The sequence below is a fragment of the Alligator mississippiensis genome, chromosome 4, assembly GCF_030867095.1.
Source record: "Alligator mississippiensis isolate rAllMis1 chromosome 4, rAllMis1, whole genome shotgun sequence".
Lineage (NCBI taxonomy): Eukaryota > Metazoa > Chordata > Crocodylia > Alligatoridae > Alligator > Alligator mississippiensis.
This window is the reverse complement of record NC_081827.1, coordinates 91,667,340-91,686,514: the sequence shown is the minus strand read 5'-3', so window position 1 is coordinate 91,686,514 and position 19,175 is coordinate 91,667,340. Positions and strand designations below refer to the sequence as shown.

Below are 19,175 nucleotides of genomic sequence, written 5' to 3'. Positions count from 1 at the left end.
GGGCAGGCTGCAAACAGCTGTGCCAGGCTCCACAGCTCCAGCATCAGCTCCATGCTGGCGGCGACTACGCGCGCACCTTGGGGCAGACAGCAGGGCAGTCCCTCAGGCCCCTCCGAGGCGCATGTCTACATGCCAGTACAGAGCTGATGCCGGGGCTTCGAAGCCTGACGCAGCTGTTTGCAGCCTCCTGGCTGCAGCCGGCCCTGGCTCCCGATAGCTGCTGTCAGCTGGGAGCCCAGGCTGCTCCTGGCAGGCAGCTGGGACACTGCAAGCCCTGCTGGGAGCAGCCCAGGCTCCGTTGCTGGCAGCAGCTATCCAGAGCCAGGGCTGGCCGTGGCGTGCCGAGCAAAATGGCTTCGCGTGCCGTGCTCAGCACACATGCCGGGAGTTGCCGACCCCTGGTTTAGGGAGAGAGGTGGAAGAATGTTTACTGTAAAGGGTTATTATAATGTCTGAACATCCCCAATATAAGTTATAACCCCAGAACAGTGTTGGTGACTGCCAGTGAGCCTCCAAGCAAAGAGCTTTGTACAAACTTAGCCTTTTTAGAAAATAAATAAATAAATGCACCCAGCACATACTAATTATAATGAATTTTAATTGAGTTCACTGGTAATAATAAATTATGCAAGTGGTTTTATGCTCTGCCTGTGATAACAAGCAGAAGTAATTGTGCAGTGCATTTCATATTACTGAGCTGCTTTTCTTCTGTCGTTCGTGAAGCCATTACAACAGGTGTGTTGTGCCATGGTGTTCTAGGGAATATTCCTCAAGTCATGTGAAAAAGGGCATTCTGCCCAAAAGCTTGGTTGACACCTCTCCCAACTATGCAGTTAGTCTAGAACTAAAGAACATTGCTTATTCCAAAAGAAGGTAGGTATCATTATGCCCTTGTTATAGGCAGGGAAACGGGAGGTTGGGTGGAGAACTGATTTGTCCAAGGTCATCCATAAAGTCAGGCAGACCCAGGAATAGAATCTACGTCTCCAGACTCCCCAGTCCTGTGCTTTAGCCTTGCACCACACTGCTGTCCCTCAGGAGCATGCTGCTGCACTGGACTCAAGACTGTTTGGCACCCTTTAGTAAGCCCAAGTGTAGCAGACTTGTCAGTAAGATAATACAAAGGGGAGCTCTTTCTTTTCCTGGAGTTTTTTTTGCTATAGCTCACAGCTCAACCAGGCATTGAGATCCTGTTCCTTGCTTTTCATTCCCTTTACTCAGAATTGAAAAGAATCTCAATGCTTCTCCAGGTCAGGCTTCCTTTTATCTGGTGTCTGCCTATTTTCAAAGGATCATCTCAAACTAACCTAGGGCTCTTGCATGACTTGCTGTTCAGAAGGGTGCGTTGTTATCTGTTGTTGTATCCATTACAGAGTCTCCGAGCCTGGGTGTCTGGTTAATTCTACCTCATGTTCCTGTCATCCTTCAGTATCTCAGCAAAACTATGTTAAATATGGAGAAAGTGAAAAAGAAAAAGTTTAGAGCCCAAGTCAGCAAAGAGCTCAACATTCTTTCCAAGTAAGTGATTTTTCATGGTACAAAAAAGTAACAGTTTACAGCAATGATCTCTCGTAATGGACTGCAAATGAATAACATTGCCGCAATCGTTTTTAATTCAAAGCAGTGCAAAACATGTGGAGCGTTACTCTGCATTGTTCAGCTTTTAAAGCATTGCTGTTCAATTCCTGTCACTGCTGACTGAATTTAAAAGCTTCCTTAAATTAAATTGACTTTAGATGTTAATGCTACAAGTAATTGAGCCTGTGCCCATAGGGGCTGTAAAAATGGTTGAGATGGGTAACAGTGATCTTGAAGTGAGCTGAGTAGCTGGTAGGGGTGTGCAAAGTGGGCCGTATTCGATTCGGATTTGGCCCGATTCGGGGGACAGTAATTTGATTCGTTGATTCGGATCACTGTCTGGATTTGATTTGGACAAATCTGAATCTGAAGATTCTATTCTGATTTGGAGAATCAGTGATTTGGCCATAGACACAACTTTAAATGTTTTTTCTACATACCTTGAGGTACCAGGCATGGCTTGTGAATGCTGTGACGCTGGGGCAGATGGAGCACCCCACAGTAGCATGGGGGGATCCCCTGAGTGCTCAGTGGCGGACCCAGAAGTGGACCGGGAGTACTTCCGGTCCACTTCCAGGTCTGCTGCTGAGCACACGGGGGACCATCCCTGCATCCCCTCTGGCTTGGAAATCAGTCGAGGGGGGACCCCGGGTGCCCCGCCAGACAGGAGGCACCAGTCACCAAGTGTGGGGGGCGGGTGTGGGAAGTGCTTCTTGTCCACTTCCAGGTCCGCTTCCACTTCCGAGCACACTGGGGACCCCCCCACTGTGCTCCCATCCACCTCACCATCTCAGCGTTCACGAACTGCCTGGTACCTTGAGGTATGTAGAAAAAACATATAAAGCTGTGTCGAAGTCCGAATCATCAAATCTCTCCTAATCAATTTAGTGGGTTCCGATTCAGTTCAGAGAGATTAAAGGGTCTCCTTATTCGGTTCAGATTCAGAGATTCGGCCACTGAATCAGCCTGAATCTCTCCTAAATGGAATCAGCGACCGAAGCTTCGGACAGCCCTAGTAGCTGGTATGCATGAACATGGGAAAGCTTGTACCTCTCTTTCTGTGTAACTCTCAGTATTGCTGATCTGAATATTGGAATCTCCCCAAAGAGAAAACAAATAATCACTGCTGTAAATATTCAGGGTGCAGTGTCATGCTGTACTTGGAGAAAAAGAGATAAAAAAGAACACCTGCAAAGGTAGAGTCCTCATGCACTTAACTGCAGCATCCAAGGTCTTTACTTCCAAGATCAGAAGATGCAGAAGATAAGGATTGTGTTCAGGGAGTAGGGATGCCAACTAGGACTTTGAGTTTCTCACCTTTCACCAGTTTGTTTTTAAATGTCATGTTTCCTTAAACTCTTAAGTGAGAAAAATGTAACAGAGCTTGTAAAACATATGTTAGACTTATCCAGGGAAATCACTGCATAATCCACTTTTGATTGCTAGATTGATTGTTACATAGCTCTGTGTTTAGGAGCACTATTCTGTGTGTATACATGTATATGCACAGAATAGTGCTTATTTTGTTATACACAAATCAAAATGAGAAGCAGAAATCTTTGTGGTAAATGGTTTAATGTATCCATTTTATTAAGAAGAAGAACTTAGCTTTGAATGAAAATATGAAGGACTGTTATGTAGGCAAGAGCCACATTATTTCCTCCTCTGTTTGATCGCAGCTCCCTATCTGACTGAAAGCAGAATTTGGCCCTCAGTGGCTAACTGGGTTTCAGTTTTGGAAATGACACTTAAAAATAGCAACTCTGAATTTGTTTACTGGAACATATTTAAAAAAATAAGTTCTTGCAGGCTGAATTCCCTCCCACAATTTAAAATAAACAAGAAAGGCCCTGATCTTACCTCTCAGTAGATCAGCCCTTCTGCACACAGAGCCCCATTGAAGTCATTGGAAACTGTGTGAGCACAGGGACTCATTCACATGAGTTTACTAACAGGATCAGGTCTCTACTTTGTAGTCCCTAAAATATGGAGTCAGAAAAGATGTGCTGACACAGCATTTCTATAATAGCACTATGGTTTTACAGCTTGCATTGTAGCCAGCTCCATTCTTGTATGCTTAATATCATTGACTCTATTCATGTGAGATGAGCAAAATAACCCTTTTTTCCACCCTTTAATGTAGTATCAGCAAGTTTATACAAGACAAGGGTCAGAGTTCTGTACTCATCAGTCTCCTCCTTCCTTTCCTTCACCAGAGTAACATCATGCAGGTATGTGCCACTTTCTTTTCCGTAAAACATATATTTGGTTTTCTTTATGAAGTAGGGTTATTATGATGAAAATAAACATTTTTGTAGTGAATTATTTTGGTCAGGCTTAACCACTTGGAGCAGTGGTGTAATTAAATACATACATATTTGTACCATGGCCATCACTGAAGCCTCCAACTCAGTGCTGTACACAACAGCATTTTTGTTCAGAAAAGACTCACCTGTTTGATCCCTCTTGCATTGCCAGGTCCACTGACGTTAGGCTGCCGTCTAGTTAAGAGGAACTTACCTAGGTTTGATTTCTATTAAGGCAAGGTCTGGGGAAGTGCTTCTTGACTTCTGGTGCCTTTGTCCATTTTCGCATTGTGATGGAGTTGGTTCATCAGGGAGCAGTAACTCATTAGTTGTTCAAGTTCATGTAAAACACTATTGGGATTTATGTGATCCATAAACCATAGTCCCTGAAGAGAGTCATGAACATACACTCTTGAGTAAGTCTTTTCCATCAGGTAGCAGTCACTGATACACTGACACATTATGAATGGAAACATAAAGGAAATCTAATATTTTAGGCAGATCCCACAACTCTGAGGATGCCACGGCTGCAGAATCTAGACTTTCATTTAAAATTATGTACACTTATAAGCACCTCGGACTTCAGTGATTCCATTTCTTTACAACTACAGTGAACAGGCCAGGTAAGCAGGTTGGTTGTATGTGTTCACTGAAGTTGCAAAGACATGGAATCACTGAAGTCTGAGGCATTATAAGCTGTTAATAAAATCAAGAAACATAGCTTTCTGACAAGCCTTTCTATTAAGGGATTCCTGCTTACTTGTAGATTGGGCTTCATTTTCTAAAGCAAGGCTCCATCTAGGATGAGAAAAGCCTATAGAGGATCTGGCTGAATGTTCAAGTCCTTATATCAGGATACATATGTTTTTCTCAGACATGTTTCTCAAAGAACATCTAGCTCAGCTAGATGTTTGGGGCTTTGTGTCAGGAAGAGGCAGTGGCTTTTGTTATACAGGAGGACAATTTTAGATGTTCATAGTGATGCATCTAGCCCTAAAATCTATCAGTCTATAAGAAAACGTAAAGCTAAAGCTAGTTAGGAAGATGCTTCAACTGTCCAATGCTGCTGGACTCTCAGATTAATGAAGACTTATTTTTTTAGCTCTGCTTATCTGACTTTTCATTCATTTGAGAAAAGATAGAAGTCATCCCAGGTCTGATTATTGTCTGTGCTCAGTGTCTAATTAAAATGTGTAGTTCTTTCTTCAAGTACTTATAGGAAATATGCAATGAGAGGGCATTAGTTGTATACTTCTACTCATTTGTTCTCCTTTAATATCTGTGATCTGCATAAATTTAACTCAAAAAGTTAAGATCGTGCTGTCATATGAAACTCTGCTCAAGGAAACTAAATGATCTAACAAGACTCTTACAGTTCTTGACATCTGTCTCTTGCTTTCAGGATACAGAGATTGACATCCTGGAGACTGTGCAAAATTTGCTGAGGCACTGCTCAAACCCCACAAGCTTCCTCAAACCTCTGGCAAAACTTTTCTCTGTAATTCAGAACAAATTATCTCGACAGATGCTCTGTTTGGTGTTTCAGGTACTACATTTAAGTGCCTTTCTATTGTAGTGTTATTCTTGTTCTAACACATGAGAAATAATAAAAAGCAACTTTATCTGTTGTTATTCCATGGAGAATATGCTTAACTGTATGTCACTTGTTGAGTAAAATAACTATTTGAACCATTAGATCATCATAACAAGTTCTGTGCATTTATGTATATAACTGGCTTTTATGGCCTGACATTGATTTTTTTTTATACTTTGCCATCTCAGGTTTATAGCATTCAGGCAAACTGTTTTGTACTTGCCTTGAATAACACACATTACCCTTGTTTTCAGCAAGAAATCTGTAAAATATTCAGCAGAGGTAATGAAATTCAAAATATGCAGGAGTACATCTTTGAAATCCAGACACTGATATGAAAATAAATCCATGTATTAGCCCTTTTTGTCAAAATAACTTCAGCTTCCCCTTTCATTTTACTTTACCTTGCTTTCTAAAGTGGTCAAAACTAAATGCTAGATTGTTGCAAGAGCAGATTAAAGGTTCTGACATAATTGCTGCATCTGATCCAGTTCCCCTGTTTAGTTTTGTTTATTGGATTTTTTTTGTTTCTTTTTTAGTCTTTATCTGATTTCGAGAGTGACTTGAAATACATTACGGATGTAGTTAAGGTGTGTATGCTTTGTTTACCCTTTTTTCAACATTTTGTTAAAACATTTTGTTTTAAACTCTTTAATTATTTGTTTTGTTTTCTGTCTCTTAGCTGAATGCCTTTGATCAACGGCATCTTGATGATATCGACTTTGATGTTCGCTTGCCAGCATTCCAGGCAATTGCTTCTCATATCAAAGAAATGCAAGAAGTGGATATCAACTTTATCATTCCAGTTATGCATAATTGCTTTTATACCATTCAGGTTGGTGAATTTTTTTTTCTTGTGTTTAATACAGTACTTGTTTAATTAATGTTGTAGTCTAGTTCTTTTGATCACTATCAAAAGATAACAAACAACTTCGCAAGTTGCCCCTTTTCATAGAAGCTGAGACTTTTCTCTTTTGTAGCAGTATCCAAACACTTTCTGGGAAAATTATTATGATCCCTGTGCTACAGCTTGCTACAGCTTGCTGAAACCTCTATGTCTGCTGGGAGAGGAGAGATGCTAATCAAGCTTTGAAACTGTAGCTTATGGTGAAAATATGCTAAATCTGCTATTGCTGCTAAGTTTACATGCTGTAATTTCTCTTTATCTCATCAGTTGGGAGATATGTCCTTAAGCGACAGTGCCAACCTGTGTTTGACTAGCATTATCCGTCGGCTAGCAGAAATTGAACACAGAGAAGATGAATATAAAGAAATAATCCAGCACACTCTCCTGGAAGCTCTGAGAAAGGGCTTGAAAAGCAAAACTGAAGTAAGTAGTTAACATCTTAATGGCTATCCCCTGGTTGTCTTGATGTTATGATTTGGTCATCCTTACCTTTGTAATGGCAGCTGTAAGTACCATATTTTCTTGCATACAACAGACATGTTTTTGGGGGGAAAAAACAGGTGCTGGAAATTATAGTCTGCATTATGTACCAGAAATAGTGAGAACAGTTTCTGCCTGTTGCCAAGTAAAAGTGAAAGTAAAATCTATGTGAAACTCACAGGGAGCAGAGCAGTGAGCAGGCTCAGCTCCCTAGCTGCTGCTACAGCTACTGTAAAGAAAGATCTTTTTTCCCTTCTTTATACCTTTTAGAAACACAGTGCATATTTTATTCTGTAATGTGTTGTATGTGAAAAAATATTGGGAATTCCCTGCATAGGAAAAACTACTCTTGCTTCAGATCTTTAAAAAATCCTTAACTCCTCCTGCTGTAGTTTTCTCTGTATCTTACCTTCTAAATTTGACATTTCTGTAGGACAGAGATTTGCTATATTTTGTGTACTTTGCAAAAAGTTAAATGTATCTGTAACAAACAGCAAACAAGAATGGCACCACTGCCTAAAAAACAGGTAGTTTTGGAAGTCAAGTTGACTTGATTAGCTTTTGTTCTAATTCTGGGCTGTCCAACTGGCAGTGGTGGTAGCGGGGCAGGGGGTGGGGAGAAGGGAGGAGGCTCACTGTTTGTGTGGCAGTGGTGTATGAGTGTGTTCGGAGAGAGGGGAAATCACCCATGTAGTGGTGGCAGTGGGGATAACTCTCACAGAAGCAGTGGTGGGTGATTGCAGAGGGGCTGCACACGGTAGACTTCCTAAGGAGCCCATGCAGTCCCCAGCATGGGGCCTGCAACCCACCACCTATGCAGTGTGGCCCCCGGCAGCTCTGACATTGGACAGCCCTGTTGTAAATGGTGTTCTGTTGCATTTCTTGTGAACACTTACCGTGATCATTTGCCATTTGTAGAGCATTCAACAAGACTACACATCATTGCTTTCCTGCTTGATTCAAACGTTTCCAAAGCATGCTGAGTTTCAGGACTTGGTCCAGCTGACTGACTGCCATGACCCTGAGATGGACTTCTTTGAGAACATGAAGCATATTCAGGTAAAAGGTAGCACTTCTTTTTCACCAGAGCATCTAGCATTGGATCAAGAGGTGTAGTTTTCAAAAGCACCCAGGTTACATTTTTTAAAATAATGTGCGTCTTAAATCTCACTGAGATAGAGACTTAGGCTCTATGTTTTCTTGATGATTTTGAAACAGTTACTTCGGTGTATGCTTTCTAAGTAACGTGATTCAAGATAGAAAATAGATATTCTTCTTCTATTCTTCTTCTAAAATGAATAGAAGATATAGATTGAAGATAGAAAATAAGCTGCTCTTTACCATCCTTGAAGAGATGAAAGTCTCTAAAAAATAACAACCATGTTTCCATTTGCATGACATTTTTCATAATGTGTTCCCAGTATCTTTGATCTTTTTTATTTGTCTAAAAAGAGCACAATCGCATTTAAGTATTCATTAATGTCTTGGATTCTCATTCAGGTGTAACAGGGTATATATACCTCTCACAGCAAAAGTCTGAAAGGTTAATGAAGAGCTTAGTTGCCTGCCTCAGCAATGACCAGGCAGCCATTTAGAAACAGGTGCAGCTGCAGCCTATAAAGAATTGGGGCTGAGAGAAGCTATGGAGAGAGCAACAGTAAGAGGAAGCTTACCAAATAGGAGTGCCCCAAATAGGAGAGTTAGGGAGCAGCTCAAGGAAGTGGCAAGGAATGGGATGGGATTGGATGGGATGGTTCCCAGCCACTTCCCTCAGGACCCGTGGGCTGCACCTCAAAGGAAAGGGCAGGCCAAGGTTCCCCCTCGCTTTTTACTTCTCTTTCGCAGAAAGAGAAATGACAGACAGCCCTGGTCTGTCAGAGGTGCCTAGTGCTGGGTCTGTAGTCTTTTGGACTTGGTACAAGACTTTGAACTTCTTTTTACCCTCTCAGGTTGAGCACATGGTATCTGTTTTCTAACCTTCTGTAACTGAGAATCTTGTTAATTAACTTGCAAATTTCTCTCAGATCCACAGAAGAGCACGAGCCTTAAAGAAATTAGCTAAACACATAAGTGAAGACAAGATTGCTCTGTCCTCCAAGTCTCTGCAGAATTACATCATGCCTTATGCAACTACAACTATTTTTGATGAGAAAATGCTTAAGGTAGGTTTTTAACATCAAGCTAATTTAACACTAATGCATCCATCCTTGTTATGTCTTTCTGCCTCCAGCATTTTTAAGTGTGACAGATGTGGAGTATATTGCTTTTCAAATGACAGTTCTCTGCCTTATTTCCCTTTGGTAAAGGTAGACTAAATGTTTGGACATAATTCCATAAAATGCTTACCAAATGCTGTTTTGCAGGGCTGCCCCCTTGATTACGCATTTTGCTTTCTGTACTACTTATTTCCTGTCATTCAGACAATTAATTTTAAAACCCAATTAGGTAGAATTTTTTTTCCTCCATCTCCAGGCAATGAATAGATGCTCTGTTGGAGAGAGCTTTCCCATGAAATATGATCAGTTACTGTCTTGGTAGCAAAATATATATGGTACGATATGCATGCAGTGCCAACCAAAAGAGATTGGCATAACAAAAACTAGATTTCATTTGGAAAAAAAATACAGGGACTGGTTGAGATCTTTTGGAATCAGGATCAGTTTTGTAATGAAAATAGACAATTTAGTGTGATGATGTCTACTCTGTCATTCTTGTACAACAAACAATATTTGAAATGAAGAAAATGTAATATAGAGCTAGAGACACTTGTGAAGATTTTAAAACCCCCAAGTACTTTTTTTAAATGTTAAAGTTATTCCCACCTACCATATATATTTCAATATTTGAAACCAGAGGTGCTTGATTCCTGGCCCAGAGGCCAAATCCAGTCTGCAGAACCATGCCATCCAGGCCATAGGGCTCTCCCCCCCCCCCCCCCCCGGTTTGGAGAATTTGGTGGTGGGGGAGCAGTAGCAGTTAATGCTGCCACTCCTCCCCTGCTGCCAAATTCCCAAGCCACGTGTAGCTGAGTCGTGCCCCCTCTCCCCCATGTGGCCAGGTTGGGGTAAAGGCCCATCCCGTCCCCCCCATCCCCCAAACTTTTGTAGAGGCAGCTTGGGGCTGAGCTGCTCTCCAGCTTCCTCCACACAGCCAGATTGGGCCCTGCCATGCCCATCCCGTGGGCTGGATTGGCTGACCAGCTGGATATTGCTTGCAGACAGACCAGGCAATGCTCTTTTGTCCCATGTGGCAGAAAGGGTGGTCACCACTGCTCTAAACATAAGCAGTGAGGGATCAGTGGGGCTTCTTAAATTGTACTTAGTAAACAGGTACTCAGGGCATTTTCATGATGTTAGAAATCCCTTTATATACATGTTTAACTTTGCACACAGTTGTTCCCTTATTCGGGTAAAGTTAAACTCATGTTTAAGCAGTGGTATGGCATTAAAGGTCAACATCTTAGTTTGTTCTATTTGATTCATTTTCTGGTGACTCTGGGAAGTCTGGCCCCCCCCCCCCTTTCTTTTAGCCGTATTAATTGTTGAATTAACTAGATTGCACGTAGTAATTTTTAAAAAGTATGCTAGTAGTGATTTGATTTTTGTTTGTTTTTGGACAGCATGAAAATATGATAACTGCTTCGGTTGAAGTTGTAGGAGCTGTTTGCAGGCATCTCTCTTGGTCAGCATATATGTACCATTTAAAGCATTTCATTCATGTTTTGCAAACTGGACAGATCGATCAAAAACTGGGTGTGAGGTACAGTGATTGTTTTTTTTCATTGCTTATTGTCACTTACTTTTAAAGCCACAATTGTAAAATTATGCATTACAAAAATTCATGTTTAAGGAATATTTGAAGGATTTTTAGCATTTTTTCTGACTTGGGCTTTTGTAAGTGATAATTATTTGAAAAATGAATAAATAAGTAGCGAGATCAGGCTTTGAGATCAGGAGATCCTTTCTTTTGTGCACCAAGAATTGATCTTTTTTTCAATCTACTTGACAGCTTGTTAGTGACCATACTAGAAGCTTTTCACTTTGACCATGAAACACTTGAAAAGCGTCTTGAGACAATTCAGAATGAAGGTGAGTAGTTTTGATTCTTGATGATAGAAACTTATACCCTGGCTACTCAGTGGGCACATCTACACATTCATTAATGTGCCTTAGATAATGCTTTTAATTTAGTACTTGCTTAATTAAGTACTAACTAAATGTACAGTACCGAGAGTTACTTTATAGTAGTGTTGGTGCAGTTATTTAGTGACGCTTACTGCACGTTAACCTAATAACATTGTGCAGCAGGCTATTAGCACAGTTTGTGCTGTGACACGCTACTGTGCAGTGTTATTAGGCCAATGTGCAGTAAGTGTCTTGTGTAGACATGCTTAGTGTGTTGATACTTAAAGTATTCTATTGCTTTATACATTCAAGTTATCTACTAACTCAGGGGCGGACAAAATACGGCCCATGGGCTGGATCTTGCCTGCCAGGCACTTTCATCTGGCCCGCAGCACCCACCAACTAATTGTACCCTGTCCAGCGCTTCCTCCCATGAGGATGGGAGCGAGGCGCCCACTATATACCCTTTTTCCCCCTGCCAACATACCTTAATGGGCCTCACCCCTCCTTGTGGGTGGAAGGGCCCGGCCCGACCTCTGCACAGCTTCCAAGCGGGGCTGCTGCTGCCATTGCTGCAGCTGCCAGGGGACCTGCTTGGCTTCCCCAGCATTCTGTTAACTCTGGGCAGCAGGTAGGGAAGTGGCAGGAACAGGGGCAATGGTGGTGGGGGAGCTACAGCTAGGCAGGAGCATGGAGCCCGCACCCAGAGGGGCAGCTGCAGCATGGAGCTCAGGTGGGCAGGTTTTTAGTGTGAGGGAGAGTGGGGGGTGTGGAGGCTCCCCCTACACTGCCCCCACGGTGCGTGACAGCAGCAGGTGGGGGTGCTCGGGGTGCTTGTACCTGGCACAGGCGCTGGTGCCCGGCAGTGCGTGGCTCCAGGCAGCACTGCATGTGGGAGTGAGGAGCACAGCCCAGCTGGGCCACCTCTATTGCTGGGGTTCCCCGCTGCGCAGGTGCAACTCCCTCACTTGCACACCACTGGAGGGAAGCTCCACACACTGGACCCAGCTGCCTTCACCTCTCCCTACTGCGCAGGTCCTGGGACTCTGCTGGAAGAGGAGGGAAGTCCCTGGACCTGTGCAGCAGGGAGTGGTGGAGGCATTTGGCTCCAGCGTGTGGAGCTTTCTTCCAGTGGCGTGCAGGTATTGCACGTGTGCAATGGGGATTCCTGGCAGTAGAGGTGGCCTGGCCAGGCTGCACTCCTTGCCCCCATGTGCAGTGCTGGCCAGAGCCATGCTCTACCAGGTACCACCGACTGCGCTGGGTGCAGCCCCCTGAGTGCCCCCACCTGCTGGTGCTGCCGCTGCCTGTGGGGCCTGCACACCATGGAAATAGTGTGGGGGGGTCCCCAGCCCCGCCACCCTCCCTCACATCCCACAAATGCCACACGCCACACACCCACACCCTGCCCCCACAGCTTTCCCACATATACACCCCTCCAACATACCCTATTACCCACCCACACAGAGCCACACCCCTTCACAACCCCCACCATACACACACACACATGCATACACCGCACACACAGTATACAAGATTAAGACTTTATTTTGAGTTAATATGCAGTCACCTCTATACACAATACTCAAACACAAATTGCGACAAAAATATTTTTTGTAATAAAGTTAAAATATGTTATAGTAGATGTTTGACTTCCAGTGTCTGGTTTGTTTTTTTTCTGGTTCCCAAATAGCAACCCTCCCTCCCAAAAGGAGTATTTCCAGGGGGGCAAGGGAAGGGACTTCCAATGGCAAAGGTCAGGGGTTAGGGCCAGGATTTCCAGTCCCAATATGATGACCAGGGGGCGGAGCAGCTGTCAAGGGGCGGGTCTACCAATGCAGCCCTCCAAAGCTCACCAAACCTCATTAAGCAGCCCTCCAGCTGAAATAATTGCCTACCCTGTACTAACTGGAAAGCCAGGTTTGACTAAGATTCTTCTTGGGAATACTACAGTCTTTATCCTGTACATGGCTCAGTGAGGAGAGGGGTTGGGGCAAGGCAGCTTTTAAACCACCTTACTTTTCCTTTGAACCTAAGGCTTCCACAGACCAAAATAGCCTGGGTATAACTTGGCTAGTTCAGGGGGTACTCTAAATTACACTGGTGGGAGTAGTATTGCAGGATTTCTTAGCTGGCCAAAGACTGGGCAAACTAGTCCATCCTATTGCAGCTGCAGCTATGATTGAGGAACTTGTCTTGTTTGCATCTGTGGTTGTCTGCCTAGTGACTTTTGCATGTAATGCAGGGCTGCCTCACAGTAGGGCACATAGAATAATAGCTCTTACCCAGTAGAAATATGAAATGGTAGCAGGCAAAACTTGAACATTGGCTCTTAGGTTTCTGTGGCAATGTTCTCTGGTAAGCTAGTCTTAGGAGCCAGTCTTGCAGCCTTTGTGCTTACATGTAGACTTATTCAGTCAAACAGCAGTAGCGTAACTAGGAGTAGGTGAGAGGGTCACCTGCCCTGGATGCCAAATTAGGAGGGTCACTGAAATCTTCACCCAGCCTTTGCAGAATCCATGCCCTGAGAGCACTGCCATGCTGGGAACTCCAAAGACAGGTCCCAGCTGCTATTGCTTTAAGAGCAGTAGAGCTGGGTAGGTGGAGCACATGCAGCAGCTCAGCCAGGATTATTTAGATTTCCCAGCATGAGTAAGTCTGCTTATGCCTCTCCCCCCCCCCCCCCCACCCCCCCCGCCGTTTCTCTCGTACTGGTGCCCCCCAGCCCCTGGCTCTCAGAACCCATGCCCCACTCCTTTCCCTCCTGCTGTCCTGCAGGGTTTGTCCCAGGTGCCAACTTGGCTTGTTTCCCCGCTGCCAAACAGGACTACCCGATGTGAGAAGGGGCTGCAAGACAGGGCACTAAGTGTAGTTCAAAGTCACAGCTATCAAAGACACTCAACATGACTCCTCCTTCAACTTTGAAATGGCTCTGTTGCTTGTTGTGCCTGTGGTTGACAGTGTGAGAGCTCTGCTCAGACTCAGAAGATGACACTATTTTCTTTCCATAGTCTCAGTTTTATACCTACTTGGTGCATGGTTTTGATTTCATCTGACAGATGCAGATATCATGGACATTGAGCAGGGAGCAGAGAACGAAGAAGCCATGGAAATGGAGCAGAGTGAGGGGGAGGAGGAACCAGCTGAGGAAGAGAAGGCCCAGAACATCCCTGAAGATGGTGGAAACCAGAATGACCCAGCACAAATTCAGCCTGAACAGGCAGTCACTAGAGAATCTGAGGGCATTCAGAAAGTGGTCACATCTATTTCTTCCCTTCCCAGAAATAAGGAAGAGCTGGAGTGTCTGATAAAACACATTCAAGAAACAGTAATTGAGAACATCTTGCCCAAGTTACGCAGGTGTCTTGCAGCAAAGGTGCGCAAGTAGCATGGCAAGTCCTGTATATATATATGCTGTCATTGTAAATGACTGTTGTATGAATGCTAGAAGCCACCCAAAGAACAGGGGCCAGTGGGTAGGAGATTTCCGAGTGGCTTCCATGTGGTACCTCAGCCTAAAGAGAGCCCAGTTCTTGAGTCTGATAAAGGGAATTCATTCCATATGGCATATTGAAGGGATTGCTGACAAACCCTCCAGTTAAGTGTACCTGGTACATTCACTTGCCCGTGTGGAGACATTTGGGGCTGTTCATTGTGTCTGATTCACTTTATTCAGACCAATGACTAGCTCTGAGGTGTTAGATTGTACAGTACAAATGTAGGTGAAGGATCATGTGCTTGCATGAGATTTGGCAAAGCGGAGTTAAAATGTCCAGTTTCACCAGACTTCGTGTATGCCTCTGGGTAGATCGCAAAGTTTCTGTCTGCCTTGGTTCTTTATCTGTAAAATGGGAATAACAGTTCATCCCTACCTCCTAGGGGTTTTGAGAAGGTTAAAGACATTCAAACTCAGGTGCTTGGTAAACAGGCTATATAAGGACTTAACACCTGAGGTTTAACTGAACCTTATTTTTTCTTGAAAGAATAATTTTAATATCTACAGTAGCTCCAATGGGTGCCAGAAATATGTGGTTGGAAGGTCTCCAGCAGGAACATCTGCATGTGTGCTGGACTGCACAGTTGTTACTGCACAGTCATTTAGTACTTGCTTAGTCAAGTACTAAATGACTGCACAGTAACTGCTGTTTCCAGTGCTACTGCACAGTAGCTTTGCTGCTGTGCAATAGTGTTTGCATCACAGGTCATGCCCGCCAATGCTACATCACCATAGCGTCTCATGTAGATGCGCCCAGTGTGTACTTCCCCACATAACATTCCTGGGTATATCTTTCTTCCGGTTGCTACATTTTGAGAGAATGGGAAATAAAGGAAACTAGGATGTCTCCACCCAGCATACATGGGGGAAGGAGTGGAGGTCTATTCAAATGCATTGAATCAGTTTGTGAGGGAAGTATCATTTTGCTATGAGCAGAGTCCCTTTATAAACAGCTTCCAAGAGACCAGTTGGCAAAAAGCTCTAGAACCCTTCAGGAGATGGATATGTGTGTGTGTATGTATGTATATGTATGTATATATAATGCATTAGACAAGAGACAGTAAGATTTGATGAGACGTAGCTACTGCACTATGCCATTTTCCTGAGATGAAAAATTCAGGTTGCTAGCTTAAGATGTCTGCCTGCTCATTCTGGGGTCAGAAACTATGTTATTCATGAAAGCAGTCTGGTATTCAAAGCAGTTTGTGTCTTCACCATTTTCCAGGTGAAAAGAGATGAGGAGCACAAGCTTGTGAAATCGAAAGTTGTGAATGATGAAGAGGTGGTCCGAGTCCCTTTAGCTTTTGCGATGGTCAAAATAATGCAGTCTCTGCCACAGGAGGTGATGGAAGCTAATCTACCAAGGTACACCACTTGATGGAGTGACCAGAGGAGCTCCTCAAGCATAATTCATTACATCAAAAGAATAAGGACATGCCTTGTATGTATTTTTGCATTTTTTTAAGTCTGCAGATTTGCGCTGATCTAGGGTGAGGAAAAAGCCCTAAAGCACCGTTACCTTTTTCTTAATACAGATGTTTTCACAATGACTTTGAATTTAATGCTGTGCCCTTTTCTTTCACTTTTTGTAAAAGGACCCTGCTCTTTGCAAAAGGGCTTTGGTAGAATCCTAAACTAATAAATGGAGGTTCAGGGTGAGATACTGAGTCAGGGAGAGAATCCAGACATAGTTCTCCATTTTAATCATCCTTTCTCTCTGGACAGTAGCATCATTTGAGGGGAGGTCTAAGATCCATACATGTTATTAAGACCTTCTCTGAAAATAGAAAATGAGGTGCCTAGTAGGCCTGTGCGAGGCTTCGGATCCGGAGAAGCTTCGGACACTTTGGGGTCCGAAGCAGCACATCTGGGTCAAAACGCTGGCCTCGTTAGGCTTCCCGAAGTGCTTCGGAGCTGCCTTGGATCCGCCTCGGAGATCCGGCCATAGGGTATAATGGGGAAACAATAAAATATCTATAACTTTGTTGTTTTTTGTCTGATTTAGATGAAATTTTCAGGGTTGATAGACTCTGCAGAGAGGATTAAGCCTGCCAAGTTTCAAGAAGATCAGTGCAGGGATTTGGGGGAAACAGCACCCCAAATTCTTGAAAGCAAAACTCATGTCACGTCTATGTGTTACACCACGGGGGGGGAGAAAACTGCAGGGGTGGTAGCTCTTATGAGGCCACAAAACCTGCCAAGTTTCAAGAAGATTGGTGCAGGGGCTTGGGGGGAACTGCCTCGCAAGCTGCAGACAAGCAAAACTGGTGCCATGGGTGCTTGTGGGACTGACTGTGTCTGGCTTGGGGCGGGGAGGGGAGACACTGCTGCAGGCCTGGCTGCTAAGCTGCTGTGTTACCAGTTAACAAGCAATCAATCATGATTCACCCAGGGACCAGGGACTCGGGGACCAGCTCAATACACAGGACCTAGCTACTACATAATGACTTAACGAGCAGCAATTATCACCTACAAAACCAGGCTAAGGAGAGGAAAAAATCAATACAGAGGATCAACTGCCCCAAGACAGAGACAGTCTTGGCATGAGTTTTGCCTGTCAGCAGCTAGGAGTGCAGGGCCTCAGGACCCCCCTGCACCGATCTCGACAGCTGGCAGGCATCATGGCCACAGCAGGGGCCACCATCCCTGCAGCTGTCACACCGCTGTGCCTTAACACATGCAGTGTCACCCATAACACGAGTTTTGCTTGTCCGCAGCTTGGGGTACAGTTCCCCCCAAACTCCTGCACCGATCCTTCTTGAAATTGGGCAGGTTTCATGCTCTCAGCAGAGGCTACAATCTCTGCAAGTTTCATCCAAATCGGACAAAAGCCAACAAATTTATAGATATTTAATTGATTCCCCATTATACCCTATAGCCAGATCTCCGAGGCGGCTCCGAAGCTCTGGAGCCGCTTCGGCTGGATTGAGGCGGAAACCTGGTCCGGAGCTCCGGATCGGATCGCGGCCATCCAAAGTGGCCGAATCCAAAGCCGGATTGGATCACTGCCAACTCGCACAGGCCTAGTGCCTGGTTTTGAAGGTAACTCAACTTCTTATGCGAAGCTGTCAGAAAAAGAGTGAAATTGCCATGAAAAGCATTCTCCCTAGTCAGTGGAGTTCTCTATTTTGTGTGTGCGCTGAGCTGTCACTCTCTGTTTACAGCATTCTCCTGAAAGTCTGCTCACTTCTGAGGAACAGAGCACAGGAAATCCGGGACATTGCACGGAACACCCTCACTAAAATAATAGAAGCTCTGGGAGCCCAGTATCTGCAATACATCCTAAAAGAGATGCAGTCAACTCTTGTCCATGGGTACCAGGTAACCTCTCCATTATTCCTCACCTGTTCTCTGTTGCTTTTTTGTAAGTCTTGGGAGGAGTGGCAGGAGAGTAATTGTTGAGTGGCTAAATAATTTAGCAGTAGTATTAATTAGTAGTATGGGAAAGAATTGGGACCAGCATTGTGAGACTTCTGGGAAGAAGTGGTCCATGTCTATAAGAGCTTACAATATAAATAGGCATGATGGAAAAAGAAACACTGCTGTCCCCATTTTACAGATGGGGCACCAAGTTATAGATGAAATCCTGATTCTGTGGGAGTCAACAGGACTTCATTTTCCATTTACTTCTATAGGACCAAGTTTTCATCAAAAGTGACTGTTCTAAAGTTGCACAATGAATATGTATAGTAGAGGTGAGGATAGAAACATGATCTCCTGAGCTCCAGTGACTGCCTTAACCACAGAGGTGTCTGTCTTCTCATGATCTTTTTCACTGGAACTTACAGCATCAATGTTTATTCAAATGAGTTACCCTGGGGAGGGGGGATGTCTTAGTTTCTCACTCATATAATTTAGCACATGATGTCAAACTCATCTGAGATGAGTGACATGGGAACAGTCCATGGGCTGGGTAGGACCCATAGACCCTGTTGGCCCTGGATTTGGACCCAGCCCCTTTACCTTTGTTCCAGGTAAGCACAACGCTCAGACAGACCACAACACCTGCCAGTTGATAATAGGCGAGTTTATTGATACAGAGTGATAACAGACAAACAACAGTACAAACAATCAACCAATTCTATATCTACCAATCCTAGGGCTGTCATCAGATTCAAAGTACATCTGGTTAGGATGCAGGCTCCACTCTGAGGCTCTCTGTCTTAGGTGTCAGCAGTCTGGAGGTGGGATGCCAAGGCCCACAGCCCCCCTCCAGGGTGTGCATGAGATGGGCTGCTGGTATACTTTTGGTCCATGGCGGTCTCAGGGACCCTTCCCTGGGGGGGCAGGGATGGGGACAGGGACCCTTGTCAGGGAGCAAGACAGGGAGGGGCAGGGAGGCAGAGAAGGAGGCCCGAGAAGGAAAAGGGAGGGACAAGAAGTGACGGGAGGGACCCATTGTTAATCTCAAGTCTGCTTTTGTATTCTCCTCCCTCGATGACTCCTGGTGACTCTTCATCTGTGGCTTTCTGGTTGGTTGTCTCTCTGTGGTCACACATCCACATAGCCTTCTGGGCCTTCTCCTTATTTGGTCAGTTCCCCCAAAACCCAGACTCAGGCCTCCTGCTGCTCTGGGGCCTTGTAGCTGGTGTCACTTATTTTGTGTTATGGGACGGTATGGTACATACTTCCTTGGTTCCCAGGCTCTGTGTCCTTGTTGTGTTAGACAACCTGTCTGCCTTGAAGGCTG

The 19,175-nt window shown here is 44.4% G+C and overlaps 1 protein-coding gene across 1 annotated transcript in view; it reads left to right on the top strand.

Annotated features, from left to right (window-relative positions):
* The window catches only part of UTP20 (UTP20 small subunit processome component), a 102,080-nt gene that overhangs the window by 56,135 nt on the left and 26,770 nt on the right, over nucleotides 1–19,175 (top strand). Inside the window, exons 31-43 of the mRNA XM_006261164.4 lie at nucleotides 1,374–1,518; nucleotides 3,722–3,809; nucleotides 5,287–5,430; nucleotides 6,018–6,068; nucleotides 6,161–6,313; nucleotides 6,653–6,808; nucleotides 7,784–7,924; nucleotides 8,890–9,027; nucleotides 10,485–10,624; nucleotides 10,874–10,953; nucleotides 14,049–14,365; nucleotides 15,711–15,850; nucleotides 17,650–17,806. Coding sequence (XP_006261226.2) covers nucleotides 1,374–1,518; nucleotides 3,722–3,809; nucleotides 5,287–5,430; nucleotides 6,018–6,068; nucleotides 6,161–6,313; nucleotides 6,653–6,808; nucleotides 7,784–7,924; nucleotides 8,890–9,027; nucleotides 10,485–10,624; nucleotides 10,874–10,953; nucleotides 14,049–14,365; nucleotides 15,711–15,850; nucleotides 17,650–17,806 — 1,850 coding nt within the window. The remainder of the gene's footprint in view (nucleotides 1–1,373; nucleotides 1,519–3,721; nucleotides 3,810–5,286; nucleotides 5,431–6,017; nucleotides 6,069–6,160; nucleotides 6,314–6,652; nucleotides 6,809–7,783; nucleotides 7,925–8,889; nucleotides 9,028–10,484; nucleotides 10,625–10,873; nucleotides 10,954–14,048; nucleotides 14,366–15,710; nucleotides 15,851–17,649; nucleotides 17,807–19,175) is intronic.